The 25,531-nt window shown below is 33.3% G+C and overlaps 1 protein-coding gene across 1 annotated transcript; it reads right to left on the bottom strand.

Moving 5' to 3' along the window:
• Positions 1-958: 958 nt before the first annotated feature.
• LOC129218696 (uncharacterized) lies at positions 959-24,562 on the bottom strand. The gene is made up of 5 exons (XM_054853021.1): positions 24,365-24,562; positions 3,689-4,016; positions 2,349-3,541; positions 1,769-2,268; positions 959-1,706 (listed from the first exon to the last, which is right to left on the bottom strand). The coding sequence occupies exons 1-5, from the start codon at positions 24,560-24,562 to the stop codon at positions 959-961; spliced, it is 2,967 nt and encodes a 988-aa protein (XP_054708996.1).
• Between the last annotated feature and the right edge of the window lie 969 nt (positions 24,563-25,531).

Genomic DNA, 25,531 nt, shown 5'->3' with positions numbered 1-25,531 from the left:
TCTCTACAGTAAGTAAATATAATTATTACTATAACTAAAAAACTGAGGATGATGGTGGTGGGTGCTGTGAAGCTCTACCAATCGATATAAATGTCCTCCTGCAAATCCAGGATCTTCACTTTTTCTTTAGTTTTAAGAAACTTTCTCTTCCCTAGCTCAAGCTGAAACAGTGTGTTTAAATACTACTATGTTAAATTAACTTACACATTTAGAGTGGAAAATACATAATGGTTATTTGTATAGACTAACAAAGCGATGATTCGACTGGTACGGTGTGGGAACTTATGCACTTTAGTGATGTTAAAGGGATGATGTAAATTCACGAAAACCAAAATTTAGTAGCCAGAATCGAAGACAATACTTACGCCCAGTAATTCCTTAACAAAAATTTTTAAGTTGCGGTGAGGAATTCGCGCTATAAAAGAACTCAGCAGTTCCTATTTTGGAGGTTTTAAATATTGTTCGTAAATTTGTTCATTTGGTCAAAATGTTACACAAGTAACCACATTACAACCATCAACTAAAACAAAACTAACTTTTATTAACATAAACAATATAAAACCATAGGAATGGTTCATGCTGGTATTTCAAGGGCCAGCGGCTCCCTTCAAAATCCACATTGATCGGAATCACAAAACCTAAAGCAATCTTTCAATTTAAACTTAAACTTAGGTTTGCTGTAAAAACTGGCGAGATATTTTCTAGCCAAAAGCAACTAAAAGGGAGATTCAACACACTCCCCCAGGATGAACAATTGAAATGTTCAGCAAAATTCAAATATTTAACTTTTTTTTTAACATAATAGCAATTAAACAAATTAACATACTTACAAACTTGGTGTAAACTTCAAATGAATAACAGCTAACTAAAATATATAACAATCTGAATTAGACATGAAATAACATAAAGTTCAATTTAAAAGTAAACAGAAATGACATTTTTATGCGGAAGATTTTTTTTACTGAGTCACTGACTCAATATCAAGTTCTAAATTATACAGTAATTGAATAGGTCTCCTCACAACGCCTGAAGGCGTTCGAACAGCACAAGATCTAACTTTAGAGTCTCTGCCGAAAAAAAGGTCTTTAACAACTCCTATTTTCCACATGTGTTTTGGAACCTTGTCTTCATGAACTATAACCACGTCTCCAATTTTGAATTTTGTAGGAGTATCTATTGGAACGATGCGATTTGCAGATCGAAGTTCCAGTAAGTACTCCGTTCTCCAACGCTTCCAGAAATGGTTTAAAATTTGATCTCGGTATCTCAATAATTTCGTGAGGGTCTTTTTGTTGGATTTTGGTTCTGCCACAGAAGGAATATCCGGAAAGAAATTTGGGCGCTTGCCTATCAGAAAATGAGAAGGAGTTAGGGGAAATGGCTCGTTAATTTCATCATACACGTAAGTTAAAGGTCTTCCATTTATAACAACTTCGATCTCAGTGAGAGTGGTTTGAATCTCTTCATAGCTCAAGCAAGATCGTCCTAAAACTTTCTTCAAGGGCGTTTTGACAGAACGCACCATACGCTCCCAAAACCCACCCCACCAGCTGGCTCTAGGTACAATAAATTTCCACACAATTCGGATTTTAGTAAAATACTGTTGAACCTCAGCTTTGGAAATCTTACTCCAAACTTCCTTCAGTAAACTATCAGTTTTGATAAAGGTCTTGGCATTGTCACTGTATACAATTTTGCAGAGTCCTCTACGTGAAACAAATCTTTTGAAAGCTAAGATGAAGGTTTCAGTACTGAGGTCAGATGCTACTTCCAAATGAACAGCTCTAGTAACTCCACAGGTGAAGAGCACAATGTAAGCTTTTCCGGGCCCGATTTAGTTTTGATAAAAATAGGGCCGGCGAAATCAACAGCACAGGTCTCAAATGGGGGTGATTCAATTATCCTATCCTTCGGTAAAGGAGCAATTTCTTCCTTGCCAGGTCTAACTTTAAATCTTTTGCAAATAATGCAAGATTTCAGCACAGATTTAACATATTTCCTTCCTTTGATGATGTAATATGTTTCTCGAAGATGCGCCAAGGTTGTGGCTACTCCATAATGATAAACTTTTTCATGGGCCTGAAGAATTAGCAGTTTGGTGAATTGTTCCCCGCCCGGGAGTATCCAAGGATTTTTTTCCCTTAGAGGCAGACCAGATAAGCGAAGTCTTCCCGATAAATATAATAAACCATCTTCATCCAATTTAGGGCTTAAATTGTATAAAGGAGAATTTTTATTGATAGGTTCTTCCCGTTTCAGGTCTTCAACCTCAAGAGTGAACACAGTTTGTTGAGTTAACTTTAACCAATATTTTTCCGATTTTGTAATTTCTGCAGTAGTAAGCTCACCTGACAGCTTAGTCTTTTTCTTATTAATGTTATTAAGGAATCTGAAAATCCAAGCGGTGATACACGATTAAGTTTACTAAATTTTCCTAAATCCAGCAATGGTTCTGTAAGTAATTTAACATTGCAGGAAAGCTGAATAGAATTTAATTTGGACCTCTTTTCAATCAAATAATCATTATTGCTGGGAAGAATGTCATGCTTCGGCCACCTTTCTTTAGGCATTGATAACCAATCTGGACCTTCAAACCATAATGTATTTTCTACAAGACTAGTTAAACTTTCCCCTCTGGTCAACAAATCTCCAGGATTGGCTTTCCCTGGAGTAAAATTCCAAATTCTGGGGTTAGTCAAAGACTGTATTTCTTCTACCCTATTTGCCACAAATGGCTTCCAGTTTATCGGTGAACCCTTTATCCAATGTAGCGCGACAATGGAATCTGACCAAATATGGACATCTAAAACATGAGAACTAAAAACAGTTTTTAAATATTTGCACATCCTAGCAGCTATTATCGCATCCATAAGTTCGAGGCGAGGGATTGTCAAACGTTTTATAGGGGAAACCCTACATTTTGCCCAAACAAGACTGGTCCGAATTTCATTATCAATTTTGGCACATCGAAAATATGCAACAGCACCATAAGCCTTAGGACTTGCATCAGAAAAAATGTGAAGTTCTATGGTATCAAAATTTTCTAAACCCCCCGGAAAATATTTACGAGATATCTCAAACTTGGGTAAATGATCAATTTCTGAACACCAACTTTCCCACTCGTATTTTAGATCATTAGGTAAGTTTTCGTCCCATCCTATACCTCGCTGCCAAGTTTCTTGCAACAAACTTTTCATCCTAACAGTAAATGGTAAAAGAATTCCAAGAAGATCAAATATCTTTAGAACACTTTTCAAAACAACGCGTTTTGAAGGATTGATTTTACAATCCTCGCGAAAGTCTGGAACGTCAAAATGCAAGCTATCAGAATCGGTATTCCATAGTAAACCCAAGATCTTTAAGGTATCATTACGAAGTTCAGCTGTTTCACACATTCCCTTTTCTTCCCACATTTTTCGAAGTTTTACGGAATTAGTATTAAATTTCCGCAAATTCATTCCAGCTTCTTTAAAAATATCTGAAGCTGTCGATGATATGTAATACACTTCTTTATCAGATTTCGCACCAGATATCAAATCATCTACATAAATGGATGAATCCAAAATATTAACTACTTGGGGATGATTTTCATATTTTTTAATATGATGCTTGATCGTAGAAGCCAAAATAAAGGGGGAACAGCTTACCCCAAAAGCCGCCCTCGAAAATCTCATAAATTTTAATTCACCCCTTTCGTTACTAAACCATATAAATTTCAGGTAATTCCTGTCCTCTTCCGCAATTCCAATTTGCAAAAAAGCCTTTTCTAAATCGGCGCAAAATGCAACATTATGTTTCCTAAAACTAAGTATTATATCAAGAACGTTTGGATTAAGATTAGGTCCGGGAAATAAACAATCATTCAAAGAATTTAAATGTTTCTCCTTTGAAGAAGCATCAAACACCATTCTAACTTTAGAGGTTACCTTATCCTCTCTTACTACTGGTCTATGAGGCATGAAATAACTATTTTCGATTTTTGAATCAGAACATGGTTCTATAACCCCATTACGTTCCTGTTCCAAAACAATAGCTTTATAACTATCAAATAAATTAATGTCCTTTTCAAGTTTTCTACTTAAATCGTCAAAGCGATTTCTTGCAATTCTGAAATTATTCGCAACTTTAGACTTATCTTCCTTCCTTAATAAAGAAGTTTCGTATCTGTTATTTACAAACTTTAAGTTAGATTCAAATTTATCAATTATTTCCTTTTCTACTTCTGAAACATTTTCCCTAGATTGCATAATCCCGAGTGATTCCAATTCCCACAAAAATCTTAAGCTTTCGATCTCATTATCAGGGCTTAGCTTGCTACTTACGACTGAGAAACTACAAACAGATTTTCTTTCCCCTTTCATTGACCCATCCTCTACAAAACCGCAAAGCGAGTACCCCAACAAACTATCACACAGAAAGAGTGATTTTGTTAACTTTTCAACCGGACCATAACAGATTTGGTAAAAATAATCCGCACCAATTAATAACTCGATTTGAGAACCACCTACGTTATCACAACTCGAAAACTTGTATGACACTAGTTTAGTCATAACTTCTTTGCTAAGTGGTGGGGAGTGAATACTAACACTCGAAATCACATCTGTTACTAACGCTTCAATATGAATACAACGCGATTTATCATCTACATGAGATAACTTCAACTCAACGACATCAAAATTTTTAATTTGCGGTTTAAAAGCTCCAAATGAAAATATCTGAAGTCTTTCTTGCCTTAAAACTGGAGGGTTTAATTCTGAAATTAAATTTTCTGTGACATAAGTTTTTTGACTTCCCGTGTCATAAAGAATTAAAGACAATTTAGAATTCGAATCAGATTCCACCTTCACGCATGAAGTTTGCAAAATTACTTCTTTAGTATTTACATTAGTAATATTTTTCCGACAATGAGAAACTGAAGCAATAATTGATTCTCCCCCAGTATCTCTGTTTACATTTGCGGGTTTGAAAGTTTTATTGGTACAAATTGATGTGTGATGAAAATTACCATTGCATATTTTGCAGCTCTCAGTTTTAAATTTGCAATTTGAGGATAGGTGATATTTACGAAAACAAACATAACATCGCCCAGTCTTCCGCAATTTTTCACGTTTGTCAGAAATAGGCTTCGACTTGCATGATTTCGAATCATGTTCTGTTGAATCGCAAAATATACAAACACCTTTTGAATTTGTAGTTAATGTAGAAGTCGTGGGAATATCCCATTTGTAATTACTAGTCTGCTGTTTATTTTTTTCTTTTTTACTACTTGAAGAATATTTTTTAGAATTCTGCAGATGAATTGTTGCTTCACGAGCTTGAACTTCATTTTTTATAAATGTTAAAAGTTCATCGATGTCCATATCTGTCATACTTGACCGTTTACGATTGAAATCCAGGGCCATTTCAGTTGGAATTAATTTCAATAAAATAGGTGCAAGCAAGTGTCCGTAACTACCGGCTGTAACACCGAGGGAGTTTAAGTTTCGAATTTGAAGTTCAACATTATCATAAAGTTCCCTTAAGTCCCTTATGTGATAGGAATTTTTCACTGGTTTTAAATTTAACAGCTTACTCATATGCGCATTAATGACTAAATCATTTCTACCATATCTGTTTTTCAACAAATCTACAGCTGATTTGTAATTTTCTGCCGTAAGTGAAAATCCTGCAACAGCATTATAAGCGCTGCCACCAAGTAGAGATTTCAAATATGAAAATTTGTCGATAGGAGATAAACTTTTGTTTTTATCAATGGCATTAGAAAATTGGCCCCAAAATTCCAACCAGCAACTGCTGTCCCCATAAAACTTATGTATGGTAAGTTTAGGAAGTTTCATACAACGCTCAATTTTGAAGGATTGAGAATTACTTTCATCTTTCGAGATTGATGACTCAAACAATTCCTTTTGACTTTCAGCAGCACGTTCATTTAAAAACTTAGTAATCTTGTACCGAAATTCTATTATTCTTTCGCTATAATGTTCAGAAGTTTCTATTTCATTTTCAAATTCTGACTCGGCAGTCAGATCTTGGATATCCGAATTTAATTTTTTCAAGCAGTCGTACTTTTCATTTAATTGGTCTTTATAAATACTTAAAAGATCAATTTTCTGCTCTGCTACGATTTCCTCACTTTCTAGAGCTGTATTTATTTTGTTACACAGTTTTGAAGTTTGTGTTCTTAAACCTCCGCGTTTTTTCTTTAGGATTTCTAATGTACTTGTCATTTTCATTCAATGCAATATTTACAACAGGTATAATAATAAACTGAGCTTACCTGTGTAAATTTCAAGACTTTTCAGATTCAGCTGATCACAATATCAAATCCTGTCGCGGACGCCAATAAAAGAACTCAGCAGTTCCTATTTTGGAGGTTTTAAATATTGTTCGTAAATTTGTTCATTTGGTCAAAATGTTACACAAGTAACCACATTACAACCATCAACTAAAACAAAACTAACTTTTATTAACATAAACAATATAAAACCATAGGAATGGTTCATGCTGGTATTTCAAGGGCCAGCGGCTCCCTTCAAAATCCACATTGATCGGAATCACAAAACCTAAAGCAATCTTTCAATTTAAACTTAAACTTAGGTTTGCTGTAAAAACTGGCGAGATATTTTCTAGCCAAAAGCAACTAAAAGGGAGATTCAACACGCTAGCTCCAAAATTCTTCACTCGTGAAAAACTCGCGTTATAGCCGTTTCGCGTAAGTTGAATCGCGTTGTAGTGGGAGTTGACTGTACAAAGTTTTCCACCAATATAACAAAATACGTAACAACTAGGACAATAATCTGCGTTTCCAAAGTTCTTTAACTAAACTGAATGTCTCATTAATATTTTAAAGTACAGCGTGTGGGTGACCTTTTCCGGGTTCGAGTTGTTAATTATTCGAAAAAGACCCTCAAGGATAAAGACCTGTATAAAGATTCATTCTGCCATGAAACATTTCCACAACTAAAGGATTAAATTTCAAGACTTGTATGATAATTAATGAAATTTCCCCGTTCCATGCAATGAGTTATTTAAGAATTAATTAGTCTCTACTCCCATTGTTCATTTTCACTTATCAGTTGGTTATGTAATGATACGAACATATTTATAAGCTCCTCCCACAAAACTAGATTTCTTTTTCTAATGTTCGTTTCAACTTCTTATTGTGAGTTTGTTGATGTTTATTAATTTGTGATTGTTCTTTGTTGATGCTTATTAATTTGTGGCTGTGGTTAATATTGATATCGTTAATCCGATTCATTTAATTATTCATGTAGTTAATTTGTGATGTATGCACAAAGGGTTCTTATAAGTTATCTGTGCGTTTTTCTAAATTATTTGTGCCTGGAAAACGCACCGGTTATGTGAAAAATAATAAAAATTTAGGCCGACAGTTGGCAGCCCTACGCTGGTAACGCAAACATTCCTACTCCAACAAACCTGTACTTTTCTCCTTGATGAGTTTTCAGCAGCATGTATTTTTTTCGACTAAAAAGGTATCTGCTGAGTTTTGTTTTAAATAATGAACATTTTTTAACAAAAAACTTTCATTCTCAAGGAAAAAAAAAAGATTCTTATTAGAATGAGAGAGATATGAACAAAAGAAAGAAAACAAAATGATTTCAAAAGTATGAAACTATATTATCAAGTTATTCTCATCAGCAAAATAGATTCTTACAAATGACTACACTCGTTGCAACTGCAGTGAAATTAAACTCAATATTTTGGTTTTTAGAACACACTTGATGGGAACTGTCGTACTTTCGGACTTGATAAAAATTAGTAGTTTTTAATTTGTTGTTAGGTTTTTTTCATACTTGTCAATTAGGATGCAGTAACTGTAGTGGCACGTATTTACAATAGGCAGATATCTCACAACTGACGAACAGGTTTTACAGAAGACTGTCTCAAAGTACTGGTGGGTATGTCTTGTTCATACTGAACAACCAGTTCCATCTTTCCAGCTTCGACTAAGGCTTCGTGACTCACTTCCGGAGGGAAAGCTGTGGTGGCCAGGTCAACTCAAAACACTAGTTTGTTAGAAAAACAGTGCACAATTTTGGTTTTCTTAGTCGGACGTGGGAAGATATGGTGTCACAGGCACTAACTACTACTAATACTATTATTTTGAATCTAGAAATTATTTCATTTTTCCTCGGTTGAAATACGTTCAAGAACGCTGAACAGAAATTTACTTTACTTAGGCACTTTTCTACTTTTCTGGAAGGAAATATTTCCAAACAGTTGTTGGCATCATCATTGTTTGAAGTTGGAACAATAAAGAAAATTATGTTACATTCCCTCTCAAGCTACTAATGTGTAGAAACTGGTTTTACTTGTCATGTGAAACGTTACCAAAAATATATATATTTTTAAAGAACTTCGCATTTCCAGCTGTTTTATGTGCAAATTTGGGTCTTAAATTTACCACAAAAATACTGGACTGTAGGGTGAATGAAAACAACAAAGTTTTTTTTTTCTTTTTCTATTTTGGAAGTTCAATTTCTACATAGTACTACATTCTGTAGTACTTTAAATGTGTATTTTACGTAAAAGTGCATAAATTATTTTAATGGGTTGTAACTTTTGAACTTAATTTCAGATAACATTTGGGGGATTCAGTGGGTTATATGCCATCACCGGGCTGCATACTAAATATTGTAGGTGTAGAACTTCTTTCGAATCTAAACTGACTGTGTAAAATGCAAATACCCACCTACATTGTTCTCTTGGTTAAATAAATGGGTATGTCCATTTACCCCTAGTCTCTGGGGTAAAAGGTAATACGCTGGGGTAAAAAAATAACATGATTTCCTTCGCTAAAAAACAATCATAGAGTCAGATCTTCCGTATCAAGTTACTCTCACAGAGGCATAAAGCAGAATTTTTTTTTTTTAAATTTCCAATGGTAGGCTACAATTAAGATTAAATAAGAACACTAACAATATAAATTAGAAGGAAAAGTTAAGGTCACAAAATACCGGAGTTACTGATCAGAAGAGGGCCCATTGCCAAAATTGTAGATCATTCAGCCGACAAAGCTTTGACCGTAGTGCACCACGATGAGTTAGATCCACGTTGCACCCATATTATGTCTACGTTGCACCCATATTAAAGCACAACATACTATGTCTCAATTCATCCAAAAGAAAGGGCATGAGTTAAATTTGAATTATTGAACTTTTTTAACCTTTACAGCAACACCCTCTATCGGTACTTTTGAACCTTTGCGGAACCCTTTAAAACTCTTTAAGGCACCCTAGGGTGCCACGACGTCCACTTTGAGAGCGATGCATGCAAGTTAATAGTAAAAATTGAAATTTAAAGTATTGGTGTTTACTTGGTTAGTAGAAATCATTAATAGAACAACAAAACTGTTTGCACTGTATGAAAGACTATCAACTGCCGTCGCATTTTCAAAGATAATGACCAAGCATATTATACCATGTACACACATAATGAATATTCAAATGCAAAAGTCTGAGTAATAAAAGACATATTATGTAGTCGGATGAAAACTACATCTTTTGTAACAAAACTGAAGCAATAAATCTTTTAAATGTCTCTTCGGAAAAAGTAATTTAAACTTTTGTCGCCACATTTTCTGTTATGTCCCTCTACATCATTCCAAATTTAAGAATAGTGAGCTTCCAATTTTGGCCTTTTAACATCAATATCTTTTCGAGTGCTCGTTCTGTGTGTCCCATTTTTCCAGACTTCAAAGAAGGGGAAGCCATCAATTAGGAGGACAAAGTGGAAAACCTTTCTAATTTTTCATGATATAGGCTGTCATTTTACTTAAAACCTTTTCTATTAGTTCGTAAACTTTCAACAAAGGCTGGAATAGCTTTGTACTTAAATTACGCACAAACTTCAAGCGAATGCATTAGTTTAATTCAATAATCAAAGTTTCAAATTTATTGCACATATTTTATATATAAAACCAAAAGCGGCTGAATCTATACGAGGAAAAGTAAGATGAAAACAAACAAAGAACATGATTTAATATTTCTTAGAGTTTCATTTCCATTCAATTTTAACTTCAATCCGTTATCATAAAAGGGAATGTTTCAATGAAAAATATCTTTTAGTTCTTCTTGATTTTTACATTTGTATTTTTGAATCCTATTTTCCATTCTAAATCTTAATATCGTCTCTCGACATTTTCCAGCATGAGAGCAATCAAAATCATATATGAATACAACACTTAGCAAATTCGCACTTTATCTATTATTGAAATTCCTTAATCGTACATTCGTAAACCACATTCTCGCTTTATTTTTTGCATTTTCCATTGAAGAGGAAAAAAATATGGATGCTGAAATTTGGTCGAAAAAGTGCTAAAAAATATTTTAGTCGTTAATAATTTTAACGTGCTTATGCTACAGTTAAAGTATATAGGATGTTTATAAAGTGTAGCACTGATTATCAAAATCATTAAAAAAACTACTTCAGATTTATTTTATTTAATACTCATCTTGATCTCAAAAAAAATTTCTTCACCACGTTAATGCATTTATACTTGTGCACGTTTTGTATTTCCATGAAGATTTTGACTACTTTCAGCACTGCGCCAGGCACTTCAGCAGCCAGAATTTACCTTCTGGGAAAGGGGGTGAAGGCTTGGTCATACCAGCCTTTCTATGGATGAAAACCGCCGTATTAGAATTGAAAATATGTATTAAAACTAAAGCTGAGAAGCTAAAATTCCAGAAGTTAAAAAGAAATTAAAAATTAAGTTTAATATCTTTAAAAAATTGCAATGATATAAGCGATCTAAAGTGCCGAATATCAACAAATCTTGGATAGGCGACGAACCGCGAGAAATCGTTCGCAAATAATCGGTTTATATCATGAATCACACTAAACGATTGCAGGCAAGTGTTGCAAACTTGCGAACGACCTCTCACGATTCGTCACTTATTCAATTATTATTTAAATTAGTCTCATTAGATTGTCGGCACATTTCTAAATGTTCGGAATATCGATTTGTAATGGAATTATGAGTTGGGATATCTTCTTGGGTTTTAAATTACGAGGGTTATAAATTTGCTTGATAACTTTTTGCATGTGCAGCGAAAAATTAGTTCCTTTAACGTTCACAGTTCATTAAATTTTCAATATTTTAATTTCAAATTTTAGCTATTGTGCTGTCAAGCTTTCCTACAGTTTGTTACGTTCTTATGGAAAACTCTGCATGTTATGAGCCAAAAATCTGCGAGCGAAATGTGTATTATTATATCTTCGTAATTATAAGCGATACTTTCGCCAAGATATAAAAATAAATTCGACACATTAAGTAAACTTATTTCTGCTATTATATACAGTTATATACGATGAAGGATGACTAAAATCTATTATTGCTGCCTGAACTTGTTTCAGGTCCCCTAAATGTATATATGAGTTATGTTTTGTTGTAAAAGAACAGCTGGAGCATGACTTTTATTTGACAAAGGTTACGAAACGCTTGTTCTCTCTTTTCTCGATATAAACCCTAAAAGGTGTCTCAATACGGTTTATTGTATAGTGTATAAAAAACATAAAACGTATGATACATAGATCTTAAATACATTTTGCAATATAATTTATTTAGCAGCACAAGACTTCATAAAAATTCTGTAAATTAAATTAAATTAAGATTGCTTTGTCAATAACGCTAGATAGCCCTTTGAACTATTTATCTATCTAACATTTGATTAACTCTCAGTTTTCTGCACATATATGTTCTTCTTCTTTTTTTTTTTTTTTTGATGAATATTTAGATCTGTTAAAGTTAAAATGTAAGTTAACATTACTGAATATTCATAAAAAAAAATAAATAAATAAATAAAAATAAATAAATTTCAGAAAATAATTGTTTGCATAAGAAGAAATTAATCATTCAAAATGTATGGTTAATGCAAGCTGAAACATTATTCAGCAAATACGTGTCGCAAGGAGTGAATCGTAAATTATGATACTTCTTAGCAAGATTTAATCATCTGAGAGAAAATCAGGTTGAATGAATTAATCACCATGCAAGCATAAAATATTTATGAAAATAATTCCGAGACTGATTTACCTCTGATGAAATATTGCAACACATTTTTCCATTTTCTGATATCCACTAGAAATATGGCTTGTTGCGAGGAAGTTTTATGATGTGAATCTAAATGGATATTTATTTTTAAAAAAGGTGAGCTTTTTTCAAGAGTTTGAAGTAACTATTAAAATTTCCAGTTTGAAAAAAGTATTTAGGATGAGATTTTTTAAAAAGTGTTCATAATATTTATCATGCTGCAATTAAATAATTTCTTGGGCAAAAATGTTTAATATTTTCACAAATTATTTCTGGATAACAACCTGTTTATAAAAAAAAGGCTTGAAATGTCACAGAGGTAGGGTTAAGGTGAATCGTGAAACTTTGTGACAAAGGGGGGAGGGGCCGAAATGAAGAAAAAAGTGCGGCATCATTTATAGACTGCCCCTAATACGTGTGATGCAGCAGGCTTGAACATCATGGCTGTGTTTCTGTACGGAAATCATTTTTAAGACAAGAAGGGGGAAGTCTTGCACTTCGTAATTGACAGCAACTTTAAATTCTTTAATAGATGATTAAAGAATTTATTTTGGTATCTATTATGAGGTGTGTCGGATCCTCTGTTTAAAGTTTTAAAGTAAATAAGGCATGTTTTTAAAACGTAGATGCACAGAAGGTATGTTTTTGTAATGCAAAACAAGTTCCAAGTTGCCTACATGTTGTGATAGGAATCTGCGTTTGGCCTAAGTTGAAAACAATTTATGTACCAACTGCTCTGCGGTTCTTAATTCTGCTGCTGATAATTAGAATCTTTGTCAAAACTGAAACATTGCTAGTCATGCTTAAAGTTGATCCAAAAGAATTTTCACTGAGTTTTAAAATAATGGCTTGTTTGTTTAAAAAAAAAAAAAAAAACGCAGCTTCGCAAAATTTCAAACTTATCTTCAAATTAAAAAGAGAAAAGTGAAATTGTAAAAAGTAAGTGCCACAGTACATATTTAAATGCTAAACTTTCCGCAAAAAAGATCCAAAAATATTGTAAGAAAATTATAAACCTGAAATTTTCAAAATATTACTAAATCTGTTTATGTCCTTCTCAAAATAATGACATAAGACGCAAGTACGCTCATACTATAATTTGTATTCTTATGCAAAACGATATGAAACCGTTTAAAACAAGTTTAGAAGTTCAAATTATGCTGCAATACAGAAGGATAGGTGGTTCATTGAGACTAGGGCCACCTTGGACTAGTCACAATGATTTCAATACCATGCTCTGGAATTACAAAAAGTACAATTTTTAACGAGTACAAGTAGACAAAGAATATATTAGAAAGCCTCGTTATCGTAAAGCACACAAATAGTGGTCAGTATACCTCGCATCAATCATTCAGTTCCAATACTACATGCATAAACCCTAATTGAATAAAAGCAAAATTACGTAATTACAAGAAAGTAAAAGAAATAAAAATAGTAACCAAGTTTAGTGTTGGTACGAATTAACCAATGTTCAAAATGGTATATAATCTACATGTTGAGTATACAAAAATGTACTTAAAAGTCACATCAAAAGTGACGTTTGTTTTGATATGAAAAATACAGGGTCTGTTCAATAAGTATGGGGACTGATTCCAAAAATCAAAATTCGTTGCAGATATCATTACAGTTCCTTAATAGTCCTCAAAATACATTCCTCCTGCATCGATACATTTAGTTCGATGCAGGAGGAATGTATTTTGTGGACTATTAAGGAACTGTAATGATACCTGCAACGAATTTTGACTTTTGGAACCAGTCCCGATACTCATTGAACAGACTCTGTACATTTAGTTCGGCACGTCTGTCATTCGTCTAAAGCCCGCTGGAAAACGGTTTCTGTCACGGAAAACTGTGCTGTCCAAAATTTCTAGCGAAATTTCCACCAAAGATAGTTTTCGTTCCTCGCTCAAGATTTTCTTTACCAGCTTCGCACACATTTTCCTCACCACAAGATTCTTTGTTACGACGGTGTGGATGGTTCCGACTCAAAGGCCGGTCTCCTCACTGATAAGGGCGATGGTTAAACGCCTGTCACAGTCCAAAACTGTTTCATTTTGGCTACCTGAGCATCGTTCGAGCTGTCATCTGGCGTCCGACACGGTGATCGTCTTCGACAAGCTCCCGGCTTTCTTCAAGCATTTTGTGCCACTCAAAAATTCTTGTGCGGCTAAAGGCATCATTCTTGTAAACCTGCTTCATGTCAGAGATGTTTCATGTCCTCAGTCACAGATTTCTCGAGTTTAAAGAAAAACTTCACGGTGTTCCATGCTGGCGCTATGACATCATAAAAATTACACCTGATAAAAATCCACCTCCTGTCTCAACACATGCCCATTGGCGACTGAATTAAAATACGCCTGAAGGGTGGAGGACCCCTCTACTGAGGCCAACCGGACGGAACGAATTCTACCGCTTCGTTGAGGACCCAGCAAAGGAGTCTCGATATTAATTAAACAGACCCTGTAAAATACTTCTCCTAAAAAAACACAGATTTTAATATTCTTTTTAAAAGTTCGAATAATATAGAAGATGCTTTATGCTCTAAATGTGAGAAATTTGACTAAAAATCCTCGACACTTTACTGAAATGCTAAATGACTTTTCAATTCAATTCTCCTAATTAATAATTCTTAATAGAAAGGAAAGCTGCCAGTCTTGAAAGGGGGATGAAAACAAAGCGATACAAAATTGAATTTGAAAGTTGGTAATTATTAATTATTTAATTACCTAACGAAAAAAAACGTTTTTCATAAAAAATATAGTTTTCCATTCAAACTCCTTCTAAAAATTAAACAATTTGAAATTAAATTCGTAAAGCCATATAAATATTATGTGTGACAAAATTTTTTAAAACTACTTCAAATGAAATTTTATTAGCACAATCTTATTTAGAAAATGGTTCCATTCACTTTTAATTACTCACCGAAATTACTTTTGAACAATGGATATTAAATTACATTAATTGTTTCAAAGAGCTTCTCCTAATTAGTTCTGTTTTAAATTAACATTTATTTAACCTTGGGCTTTTTACACTAGAAACAGAGTTTTAACAATTTATTTAATGCATTGCGTTTACTTATTTCGAATTTTCAGTCTTTAATTCATTGTCATAATATATATATATATGTATATATATATATATATATATATATATATATATATATATATATATATATATATATATATATATATATATATATATATATATATATATATATATATATATACATATATTATTTAAAGTCTCACTCGTAGGTAGCACAATGGCAAGTGTACGAAACAAAAACAAGAAACACAAAAGAGTAACAACAATGTAAATTGAAATACTATGAGAAGTCGAACAATATGAACTATAGAATGGGCAGTAACTGCTACGTTATCAAAGAGCTGGAGCAGTTGGCATAATATATTAATTTGCAGGTTTCTATAGAGACCTGCAAATAGATAGTAGAGCTGTTCTTGACAAAATTAATTTTTTCTCCTCTTCTTTTCCTTTTTTTTTTCGGAAAATAATTTGTTTATGGTAGTTTTGTTCACTCATTTGTAATGCGACATATTTTATGATTAACTTTGACCCGTAGGTAATTTTCAAAATTGACCTTTTAAAGCATTTTTTTTGTTAGAAACTGAAATCAAATTGCGTAACCGATTTCCTTACATAAAATGCAATTTAGGGGCGCATACAGTTATTTTCGTAGTCATTCTCTTAGCATAATTATAACTTTTAAAAACCTAACATTATAGAGAATTTTTCATTTGAATGTAAATATGTCGAAACTAGTTTAAATACAATTGGATAAGCATATTTGTGTTTTTACTTGAAACAAAAGAGCAATTTTGAAGCTGTAAAGAAAAAAATATTTAGGTTTTCAAAAGTATTTACATCATTTGTGTTTTCTAAGGAATGCCAGTATTTTTACTTTTTATACTTAAATTCAAATATTTTTAGTTCATGTCGAATATTTTATCGTTCTTGATGCTATTTTCAGAAGAAATAAACATATGATTAAATTTCCATTTAACGTGAGGCATTAATTACCCACTTATATTTCCATAGCACACAAAACCTTTCCCTTTTGTGTCCGTTTTGTGAGTCTTTATTAGAAACTTTCTTGGTGGATCGTCTTTATTCGCGTGAAGAAAATCAAGAACTGTCTCTACGAGAGATTCAATCACTTCTAGCTATTGAGTAACTTTCTGCCGTTCACTTATGCTACTTATTATTTTTCTTATATTCAGAAGTATTTTCCGCATATAAATTAAAGATGGAATATTAATATCACTGCTAGTTAGATACGTCAGAAATACTTCATTTGAAACGTAAAATGTGATTGAATAACAAACACGATTGTTAGAATTTCTGGCGCATGATATTTTCTTTTGTTAGAATTCCTAGGAAAATAATTAATTGACTGACAACATGAGCAAAAAAAAAAAAAAGATAAAGAGATATGAATCACATTAAATTCAATAGTTTCTCACAATTACTAGAATTTTTTACGTCTATCAAACAACGATTTTTTGGGTCATTCACCAGAATGTTTAACTTTTGAACGAAAATACTTTTCAATTTCAAAACCATTTGTTTTATTTTTTCCTTCTTTAACAATAGTGTTACCAACTACAAGTAACCATAAACAATGGCCCAGCTAAATTTTCATTACTTTATACATTAAAAAAATAAATAAAAAATACCTTGTTCAAGAAGAAAAAAAGGAAAACAACTGTTAGTGTTTGAAAAGAGAGGGCAATTTTATATCAAAGAAGTAATTGTGATAATTGAGATTGTTAAATGATAAAAATCTATGTATGACATAATTTGCAACCTTAACTAATAGGGAAAACATTAATATCATGTTAGAAAGTCAATATTGGTATACGAGAAAGTGGGGTTGGTTAGTTTTAGACAGAATGCATTGTGATGAAGATAAGAATGCAAATGGGAGAAACTTAGACACACACACACACATCCACTTTTCATGTTTTCCGTTTTCCTTTTTGAGCTTAGCATGTTTTATGAATTTTCGTTGAAGATTTTACCCTTGAAACGTCAAAGATACTCCATTGTTCAGACTCCTGAAAATTTCTGATTGCTGATATTTTATATATAATTTTTTTTATGATTACATTGAGGCCAAAGAATGGATATGTATCGTAGTAAAGGATTTTTTTTCTGTTCGCCTTCTTTTACGTCATTGTATATTTACTTAATTTTTCCCTTTATTTTTTAAAATATTACTTTTTAAAGTGTGCTTCAACATAAATTTTAGTTAAATCGTATAGCTTTCGCTGTTACATGCATAGTGCTACATCTTTTTATGGTTCGGTTCGGAGAACGCCATTTTTTATTTGCAGCCGTTCGTATTCATCATTTACAGACTAAAGTATTCAAAAACAACTAACTTCTTCACGTGTCTCTGACAACCTAGGATATTTAACATTGCAAATGTGCAAATTTGCTCCTGCATAGATAATTGCTTCATGTGTTACAGCATGATTTTTAAAATGTTGAGACTTATTAAAAGTTTTTTTCTTGTGGTTGTTTTTTCTTTACTTTGAAAAAAAAAATCTTTAAAAACATAGATTAAACTTGGAATGAATTTATTGACTTTTAGAAACACGGTGTAGTCAACATCACAAAAATTCGAAAAAAAGAAGAAAAAACAATATGTAATTTTAGTATTAGGCGTACAAGTTATATTTTTTTTACATGGGCATACATATAAATTCTTTAATGTCTGCTTGCAAAGAACGCTCAATATTGTCGCGTACTTGATTCTTCGTGTTTATTCAAGATTTAATAGTTTTCCTTTAGTTTATTTGTTACTTCAGAATGTAAGGTAAGTTGACTGAAATTTTTACTTAAGTTTTCTTTATGCCGCTGAAAATACATAGATTGAGGTCCGTTTATTATTGCACACCTCTTTGGTATTTATAAATGGTTCCTGTTTTATTTAGTATAGAAGCAAAGGAGAGCGACTAACACATGATAGAATGGATAGCATTAAAAAAAAAACGAGGACAAGGAACAGCCAAAAAAAATAAGGTAATACAAAATTAATTTCTAAAGAGAAAGACACTGATAAAAAACAAATTAAGGATACACTTTTCTAGAATGACCTATATTCAAAGTCTACTTAGTGATGGGTAGCGTGTGCTGTGCAGGTTGACAAAAGTAGAATTCTGTGATTGAGTTGACAGTGACAAAAACAAAGCAGTTTTGGTGGAGAAAATGAAAATGATTAAAAAGTTTCATATTCATCTCTTAATTTATTTGAAGCCACAAACGTTCAAATAATCAACCGAAATAAATTTAACGGGGTTAGCTTTATTTACATTTTTTTCTTTAATTTAAGAGTATTTGTCATTGTATGAAAACACGGAACATAGGCTGAATTTTATCCGGTGCTTTTTTAACCATATTTTACTAATCTAGGATTAATCGGTAGAAATAAAACCACTAAAAGAGTGAAAACTGCTATAAATAAGTTTTATCTGTGTAGATAATGCGGTTCCGTTCCCCCTCCACCATGGGGCAGAACAGAATCAAATCTATTTCTATTTGAATTTGTAAGCGTCTAGAAATCTTGAAGTACCGTGGTTTTTGATAATTCTGTTGTCCTTATGGGTGCGCTACGGGGAATATTTTTTTGCAGCAACATTTTTAATACTTTTCATACACTTAAATAAGATCATAGATCTTAGAGGCATACATTTGTACCATACACGCATTATTATTATTATTATTATTATTATTATTTCTAGTCGTCTAAAGGAAACTCCAACATACGAAATACGGGTGCCTTATCCACTAAACAAATCAATTGAAAATTCCAGACATGATTGTCGAAATTTAGGCGCGAGACATTGCAATGACTTCTAACGACACATGGCTACAGATTTAAGGTGATGACAGCACCTGAACTCACATCATTCAACTGCAGATTTCAGGTGATAGCAGCCATCTTTTATTTCCTGCTGCCAAAAACCAAAATACTGGTTAAATATTCTCAGATAGCATTATTTAAACTTTAATGCTGTATTGCTGTAGCTCATACTACTTAATTTTATTTTCTTACTGTAAATTGTCCTTTTTTCCATGTAATGGCTCTAATGTTCGTCTTTACAAATGCTTTACATCGGAAAGTTTTGCCACAGGCGAGTAGAACCACGTCATTTACAGTTTTTCAATACGCAGATCAATTTCCGCTAAAAAAGAATTAGTGTCCTTTCGAAATTCCTATAACTGTAACCGGGCATTATTTAAAACCATTACAACCTCTAGACTATACCATCCAATAACCATGTCTGATACTTTTGTCCGATTGATTCAGATTCAGCGGATAGGTCTCTAAGATTTCACATTTAGTAGAAGTTTATTTGGAACATTTATTAAATTAATTTTGAGAAAAAATTTATGTAAAAGCAGGCATGCATGCATGCTTAAGTCCCATTTAATATCTTTCTGCAAACTTGATACATTTTAGAAAAGTTGCACTTTAAGCGAGGTAAATCATCAACAAATTCCCCGTTAATTAAGTGTTGTTAAATCCTTTCGAATTTAATGGCTCATAAGAAATAACATTCCCACTAAGCGCTTTCTCATTTGTGTGTGAGTAAGCCCCTTTCAACTCATGAACTATGTTTATAAATCTTCATAATTATACACATTAGCCAAATATTTGGGATTAAACTCAATTGAGTGCATCGACCTGGATGAAAAATTTCAAAACATACTTAATTAAGTTCAGTTTGTATTCTTGAATTTACATATGTAAGAATTTGAGCTAATTACACCAGTTTGTTTTGGAAAGTAAAATAACTCATCAAATACTTTTGAAACGTTGCGCAATATTATATTTTCACCATTTTATAACTAATACAACTGGTCTGTTATTGCTTTCACACAATTAATAGTTCAAAGCAGGACTGTATTATATTTCTACCATTTTATAACTGACAGCTGTACTGTTACTGATTTTACAAATTAAATAATTCATGGTATGACTGTATTATATTTCTACCATTTTATAACTAATGCAGCTGTTCTGTTACTGCTTTCACATAACAAATAGTTACTGTCAGGAATTCGGAATCGGTGGGAAAAGACCGATTCCGTTTCCCTGCATTATAAAGCCTAAGACTTCGGCTGCTCTATCCCACTACCAGTCCAACTCCGATTCCGACTTTGCAGTCTTGACAGAGTAGCGGATTCGAAAGGAAACTGATCGATTCAGACATCGACTCCCAGAATTGAAAAGCCTCCGATTCCTACTCGTCTTTTCCAAAATCAGTCCGACTCCGACTTCGACATTTTAGTCATCGTAAAACTGCGGGCTCGGAGGGAAACTAGCCAACTGACATCGAATCCCGGAATTTTAAAGCGTCCGACTCAGACTCGTTTTTTGAAAAACAATTCGATTCCGACTCTGACTTTGTAGAGCTGAGAACCTAAGGAAAAACTGGTCGACTCGGACATCAACTCCTTGAATTGTAACGCCTTTTTCTTCGTAAATCAGCACAGCTTTAATTCCGCAGCCCTGGTTTGATTTATTGGTTTTAGGTTTTCAACTATTATCAGAGTAATAATTTATGGATCATATGTACATGTATATCTTTTATTTTGTCTTTTGATTTCGTACCTCTTACATTTTGTCTTTTTATTTCTCACATATTATAATTTGCCTTTTCCTCTCTTTGCTTATACGTACGGTTTTTATAGTAATACGGTAACGCATTTTACAGAAACCCTAAACTGACATCTTTAAAATGCAAATCCGTTGTAATTTTTGAAAACAATGTTGCTACTTTTAAAAAGAAAAGAAAAATGCGTTTCTAGTTATTTCATCCATAATTCAATCAATTTTTTAAACAAAAGCATCATTTTGAAGTTTTTTTTTATATACATATATGTGCATCCACATCCACATGTTTATAACGACAAATAATTTTTTTTAAAAAAAATTTCATAAAAATTTTTGTTTTTGTTTTGTTAATTTTGTTGAATAATTAGTCATCGTGCTATGAAATTTTATTTCCACTTGAACCGCAAAAAAAAGAAAATTATATTTATTTGAATTTTTGGCATCTTGAATTCAAATTATGTTTTTCGCAATCACGAGCGTGTGTGTGTATGTATGCGCGTGTGTGTTTGTGTTGGCGTATGTGTGTGTGTTTGTGTAGGCGCATGTGTGTGGGTTCGTGTGTGTGTGAGTGTTGTGCAGTGCTGTGCGTGTACGTGCTTTTACGTGTAGGCGTTCGTATGTGTGTGTGTGTGTATGTAGGCATGTGTGTTTGTGTGTGTGTGCAGGCATGAGTGTGTGTATGTGTGTGTAAGAGTGTGTGTATGTGTAGGTGTGTGTGCGTGTGTAGGTGTGTGTATGTATGCGTGTGTGTGTAGGTGTGTGTATGTGTGCGTGTGTGTGTAGGTGTGTATATGTATGCGTGTGTGTGTAGGTGTGTGTATGTGTGCGTGTGTGTGTAGGTGTGTATATGTATGCGTGTGTTTGTAGGATACGGACGCAACCTGGACATGGTTTTCGAAAGAGGAGCAGTATCGTGAGGTCGGTCGACGCGACGGTTGTGCTGGCAGAGGGTGCTGGCTGGAAAATAAAATCAGCGTAACGCCAAAAACAGTCAAATGCGAACAATAAGCAATCGTGATTGCTCAAAAAAAAAGCGGAAAATAATGGTTCACAATTTCAACATTAGGTCATTTTTTCTTCTCAAACTTTTCGTCTTTATAAAACAATAAGGTCTTCTTTTAAACATAAAATAAAATGTCTCCCTAGAACAAAAAATCTAGTAATACGTCGCGACAAAATTATGTATATAATGTTTTTCACAGCTCCTTATTTACGCAGTAGCTTAAATGTGATGTATTGACACTCGAAACTACTTGACAGGATCGATTTTCATGTTACACGAAAAAGGATGGCTTGTGTCAAATCATGTGAACTAAAATATTGGTTTTGAAGTAAATACAACCCCTCCACTGATAAGGTACAAGAATCAATATATTTTTCTTAGATTGATGTATGCTCTCGGATTTGTGTCATCGAAATTTCATTAATCTAATGTTAACTTAATCTGCAAACTAAAATAATTTTCGACGCAGTCTTGTTAAAAGGAATTTCAGCACTTGATTTTTGTTTTACGATTTATGCTATTTTCATGTGGAACAAAAAATACTTCCGGTAGTCAACATAGTCTTGATTATCTCATTTTTTATCGACTTTCACAAAATAATTAAAAAACTTTCTGCTTTAATCCATTGAACGCCGCTGTATAAAATATAAAAAAATCTAGAAAGAATTTACTATTTTCATGAAAGATGTATATTTATAGTTCAGTGCAGTTGTAAATTTCCAAAAAAAAAAAAAAAAAACTGCAGTCGTTTAGAAATTATAAGCTGTTCCCGTAGTGGGATCTTTGGTGCTTTTGATAGGGGAAAAAATCCGCTGTCTCAACTGTTTCTACCGCATTCGCGGTTTCATTTCTACTTCTTTTTCCTATCGCGTTTTAATAGAGTCGCGTCTCAAATATTATATTCTTGTTCTTTTATGAAGAAACTAGTGGTACCCGCACGGCTTTGCCCGTAGTAGAAAATTAAAAGGTAATTTGGTTCGCCTGTATATTTACAAATAATCGATGATGAACCTCTCACCAATTTGCTATACTTTTTGCTTACCCATGTTACGGTTCCACGTTATGATAATTTCGTAATTTATTCATCCACGTTGTGATAATTTATTCGGTAAAATTTTCTTAAAATTGGAATATAAAAAGAACAAAATCGAATTCTCGAAAAATCGCTTCGAGATGCACACCTCCATGCTACAAACTAATTTTGTACCAAATTTCATTAAAATCGGCTGAACGGTCTAGGCGCTATGCGCTTCACAGAGATCCTGACAGAGAGAGATCCAGTCATCCAGACAGAGAGATATCCAAACAGAGAGACTTTCAGCTTAATTATTAGTAAAGATAATTAAATCCATCACAAAAATTATGTATATATGTGTATCTGTGCATAATCTATTCCAAAATGGGAGCCATATTTTATTTGCATTTCGCACGAAAAGAGAAGTACTAAAAGTAAACAAACTATAAATATCAAGAAAAATATTTACCCGTTTTATTAATCATCAATTTTTTTTAATGAAAATATGCTTTACAATTTTGATGTAGCATTACATTGCATTTTTTACACTTGGTTCGAGTGTTGTTTTTACAATATTTACATCGAGTTTTTTTTTTTTTTTTTTTTTTTCCCCGCGCTTTTAATGAAATGGTTTACTCCATCAAAACATACAGTAGAGTTCAATGGTCAACAAGGCCCTGACAGGGGATTTACTTAATCCACCTTTGAACCTTTTATTAAATCAAATCAAGGGGTGTAGTTATAGCCCTTAAAAATATTAGTTGCGTCATTTCACCATTAAACTCTTTGTGAATTCTCCAGGCTGCTGCCATATTTAGTGTAGGGGAGACCGGGCCGGTTTTCACGCTTTTTTTAATTATTTTTTAAAATTTTTATTTATTTACCTAAGTTTGATGAAACTGTACTACACCATTTAGAGAAACCTTGGCTACAACGTGGAATTACTTACATCAATTAATTAAGCTTTGTTTTACAGAAAAATAGTTTTAAGTGCCGTTATGTCACGTGCGAAAATGTGCCCCGTGACCGGGGCAAATTTTCGCATACCTTATTAATAGAGAGGGGCAAGTTTTCGCATGCACTCATATTAATATAATTTAGGAAATCAAACAAAATATTTTCAAGGTAGGTTATTAATTGATTTTCAGTAAATATACATTTAAAAAAACTCATCACCAACTTGGTTACTTAATAATTTTAATACATGTAGGGCTGTTAAAAACACTAAACGTCATCGTCACTGTCACAGTTAATGCATACAAAGAACATAGGGTTTCCTTTGATGCAAGATTTGTGAACCCATCTTTTGCAACGAGTGCACTTTACCCATATCTCTTTAGCCTTTGATTTATTGTACAGTTCTAAGCAGTAAATGCAAGCACAGTCTTCTTTCTCTTCATCACTTGATTCTTCATTTTCTTCGGGCTTGTTAGATTTTCCAATTTGTTTCTTAAATAAACACTTTTTTACATTTTTCTTATCTTTCTTTTCATTCCCATTTTTCATTTGTTTTCTCTGCTTAGATTGTTGCTGCTCTAGTCTAAGCTGCTCTTTGACCGGAGTGTCAGTCAAAATGGCCGGCTTTCTCTTCTTTCTTCCTTTGCCGGTCGGTCTGTTTTCTCGGACTCGTTTTTCCAGATGTCTCACTTCTTCTGGGGTGGGACATCCTACGTTTGGCTGTGTTAGAACTTGAGTATCAGCTTCTTCGTGTTGCCCTGTAATAGGCCTGTACACCTCTGCCTGCACTGGGGCAGGTCTGTCGGTGAAATAGGCTGGCATGTAGTCGGCATCTGTAAAGATATCTGGGTTCAAGGGAAAAATCCCTGACACCCTGAAGCCAGACATTATATTGTTTGGCATTAAAACCAGAGGCTTCTTCCTTCTTTTACTTTGTTGACAGCTTCTTTCATAGTCTCTATGGTGTACTTGCCTCTTTCAGACTTCTTTTTGTAGTTTGGTACCATGGCAAATCTGAAAACCCAACACACAGATCAATGTCAAGCCATAATAATCAAGTCATTCTGTAAACATATCAGTTTAGTGCTATTTTTATAAACATTTAGGCCAATTTTGTTTTAACATGTATCTCTCATGAATGATTGAGATTGTGATTTATTTTTTTGTCTGTTTTTTGTTTAAAAATATAAGTTGCCAAATAAGAAGCTTACCTTTTCATGTGTATTTAACTATTTATGCTTCATTTAAGAGTAAATAATATAACAAACATCGATAAATAGTAGCGATCGAAGGGGGCGGGGCATATTTTCGATGCGACGGGGCACGTTTTTGATGCGAAAATATGCCCCGATTGGTGTTCGAAAACGTGCCCTATCGCCATGTTTTTCCTTTAACTTCACGCAGACGGTCAAAAAAGGAATTTTATGGTCAAATTATCACATCACTGGTAGCTCCTAAATGTGCTCATTCGAAATATTACAACAGACAAAAACTTAACTTAAGACGTATATGTTTGTTTTTAGTTTAAATGAGGTCATCAAAATTTACTTACCTGTATAAAAACAAGTGAAACTGACGTTACGCAGCGACGTGAACAGCCATCCAACTGAAACTCTGGCAGTAGTCGTCTAGTGGCGCTGCCTTTCAAATAGGCTGGTCGGTGTATCGCTCTACCGGCTCGCTAACGAGTTAAAGTCAAATCGAAAACTTGCCCCGCGCGAAAACCAGCCCCGGTCTCCCCTATGCGTAAAAAAAATGCCACCACCATTTTCACCTTTGATACGAGGCCTTTACGTACTTAGAATTCGATCTAAGATATCCACACCACCCATTATATTTATTATATGAGAAAATTAA

The sequence above is a fragment of the Uloborus diversus genome, chromosome 1 (genome assembly GCF_026930045.1).
Source record: "Uloborus diversus isolate 005 chromosome 1, Udiv.v.3.1, whole genome shotgun sequence".
In the NCBI taxonomy this organism is placed as follows: Eukaryota; Metazoa; Arthropoda; class Arachnida; order Araneae; family Uloboridae; genus Uloborus; species Uloborus diversus.
The sequence above is the reverse complement of the archived record's forward strand: the minus strand, read 5'-3'. Positions and strand labels throughout refer to the sequence as shown.

Excerpts from the sequence above, each read along its gene's own strand:
- LOC129218696 (XM_054853021.1), bottom strand. The coding sequence starts at position 24,562 with ATGTCTGGCTTCAGGGTGTCAGGGATTTTTCCCTTGAACCCAGATATC. Across the intron at positions 4,017-24,364 it reads GATGTCCCACCCCAGAAGAA|GAACGTAATGGGGTTATAGA; the intron begins GTGAGACATCTG and ends GTTTTGGAACAG. Across the intron at positions 1,707-1,768 it reads CTAGAGCTGTTCATTTGGAA|AGGACTCTGCAAAATTGTAT; the intron begins GTAGCATCTGAC and ends TGTTTCACGTAG.